We start from the raw sequence: 2,530 nt of genomic DNA, 5'->3' as shown, positions 1-2,530 counted from the left end.
TTGCATAATTTGCGAGTTTAATAAACTAATTGGCATAAACCACTGAAACAAAATCATAATTTCATCAACGTAATTATCACCTTTCATTTTTATATATATATATATATATATAAAAAAAAAAAAAACAATCTAATTCTAAAATTATTTATTGAATTCCGTAATTATTCTGCTGAATTTGTTTTTCTTCTTTCTTGTTTTTTCTTTCTTTTTTTTTTTTTTTTCTATTGTTTAAATTTTTATTTGCTCTGATGAAATTCATACAGTACGACAAAAAAATATTAATTAGCTAAACGTTATTTAATTACGGCTACCGCCTCCGCGTCCACCGTGGCTCGGGCGTCCTCCATCATTTCTTTCCTGCAAATTTAACAAAAAAAAAAAAAAAAACAAAAAATTATAAATAAATAAAAATGATAAAATGTAAAAATTTAATGTTTATCACATTACCACCCTGTCATCATAAAATTAAAAAAAAAATGTTGTCATAGCGTAATAAAAAAAAAAAAAATTATAAAACAAAATATGTAATACGAGTTATTTAAAAAAAAAAAAAAGGTTCACTTACTCTATGAGGTGGGGGACCTTGATGGGATCGTCCCGAGTCTCTTTCAGGACGATGATCTCTATCTCTGCGATCGTCACGATGATCTTGTCCTCTATCATCTCTTTCATCATTTCTTCCTTGATGTCTCCCGTCTCTCACGTCTTCCGGCATTTTTCGACTTACTTCCTCTTCTTGTCTCTTTTCGTAGTGTATGAAATCGTCAAATATACTTGTTGAATGGCGATATTGATGTATAACTTTTAGCACTTGACGTCCTTTCTCAAAGGGAACTTCCTGAGTATCCCTCGAATTAGTAACCGGTTTATTTTCGTTATTTTCTAATTTAATGTGTCTTAGTTGATTGTTGGGGACGTCCTTTACATACAACCAACGTACGCGGAACTGGCCTTTCCACTTGTCCTGAGACCACACGGAGCTCGAAGCGTGGTAGTCGACGGGTGTCACCATTTGCGCCATACCGCAAAAATGACCCGAACCGTTCACAGAAAAAAACAAATAAATAGGACCACTACCGTTCTTTTCACTTTCCCGAAAAGCTTGATCTAATCTTTTATTACCGTGTTCAGTAGAGCACCAAATCTCGTATTTTATTGAACGATGAATGTCATCTTCCGAATATGATTTTATGACAAAAAATCTAGCTCCTTTGCAGTTCATGTCAAATTCTGATGGATTATAGTTGTTTTTAACGCGTAATTCATCGAGGACGGGGTGATTCATCGGGGTGATGCTAGGGGGAGGTTGGAGTGAAGCTGGCTGTGGCATGACAGACGGATGAGCTATCATCGTCATAGGATGAGGAGGTGGAGTTGGATAAGGAACAGCTGGAGCTCGCGGACGTACGGCTGGAGCCGTCCAAGCGGGCCTTATAGCTGCAGGAGGAGGAGGACCGACGGGAGCTTTTGGCACGCTAGTACCGTTTTTCCCTTCCCACGTACCTATATCCAAATGCTTTCCAGGTATCATGGGAGGAGGGGGCATACCCGGACCTTTTTTCTTCATACCCCCACTAGGAATTATAGGCTGTGGCTTTGCGGGTTGACTAGCTACACTAGCCCAAGTCATTTTTTTGGGAGCTGTAGGCATGTCTTTTAATTCTTTTGAATCCTTAACGTCCGATTTTTGAAACTGAGCACTTTCCAAACTGATGTTTTGCATACTTTGCTCCAGAGTTTTAACATTTGCGTCCGCGGGGCCCGTAGAATAAATTCCTTCTCTATAATAATCATCGTAGTGAGGTTTTCTAGACATAGCCGCTGGACTACTTCCCCATGTAGAGTAATCTCCGTTTCCTATAAAACATGATTTAAAATTTAATTTACATTTTTATTGTTTAAACATTAGTCTATAAAACCATTCTAAATCTGTATAATTTATTCTAATGGAGCTTTCTAATACCTACCATGAAAATAGTTAAAACCGGCTGCAGCTGTAGGTCCTCCAAAGGTTCCAAAGCCTCCACCAGTAGCTGAAAAAGTTCCGCCTCCCCCTCCAAACATTCCATCCATTCCATAGCTTCCGTGACCCATGTCCCCAGTGTATCCGCTCAAAAACCCCATAGGGTCACCTCCGTTCGACCATGTTCCATCGCCTACCCCAAATGTCGGATAACCTAAAAAATTCATTTTTTTTTTTTTTTTTTTTATATATAAACGGAACCGGAATTAGCCTTAAATAAATTATTAATAAATTAAGATAAAAAAAATAAAAATACCAGTGAATCCCGTGCTGTAATAATTTGACATTGTATAAGGGTCTGAAGTAGTGCTGATAGGTGTAGTGTAAGCCTGTTGATGTTGTTGAGTGGACCTCCATGATTCAAAATCCTCTTGTTCAGCTATGTGATCTTTAGGTCCATTTGCAACTACAAAGTAAACATATTAAAATTTTTTATAACAAAATATGTAAATGATTTGAACCTTCAGATTTTAAGAATAAAATTTAAATAATGATAAAAAAAATTAA

The 2,530-nt window shown here is 36.7% G+C and overlaps 1 protein-coding gene across 1 annotated transcript; it reads right to left on the bottom strand.

Moving 5' to 3' along the window:
- Positions 1-443: 443 nt before the first annotated feature.
- On the bottom strand, positions 444-2,124 carry Phum_PHUM167190 (YTH domain protein, putative; the record flags this gene model as incomplete). The annotated part of the gene is made up of 3 exons (XM_002424931.1): positions 444-451; positions 562-1,857; positions 1,968-2,124. 3 exons carry the CDS (start codon positions 2,122-2,124, stop codon positions 444-446), a joined length of 1,461 nt encoding a protein of 486 aa, XP_002424976.1.
- Positions 2,125-2,530: the final 406 nt, after the last annotated feature.

This window comes from Pediculus humanus, genomic scaffold (assembly GCF_000006295.1).
Source record: "Pediculus humanus corporis 1103172107513 genomic scaffold, whole genome shotgun sequence".
In the NCBI taxonomy this organism is placed as follows: Eukaryota; Metazoa; Arthropoda; class Insecta; order Psocodea; family Pediculidae; genus Pediculus; species Pediculus humanus.
This window is presented reverse-complemented; position numbering and strand designations above follow the sequence as displayed.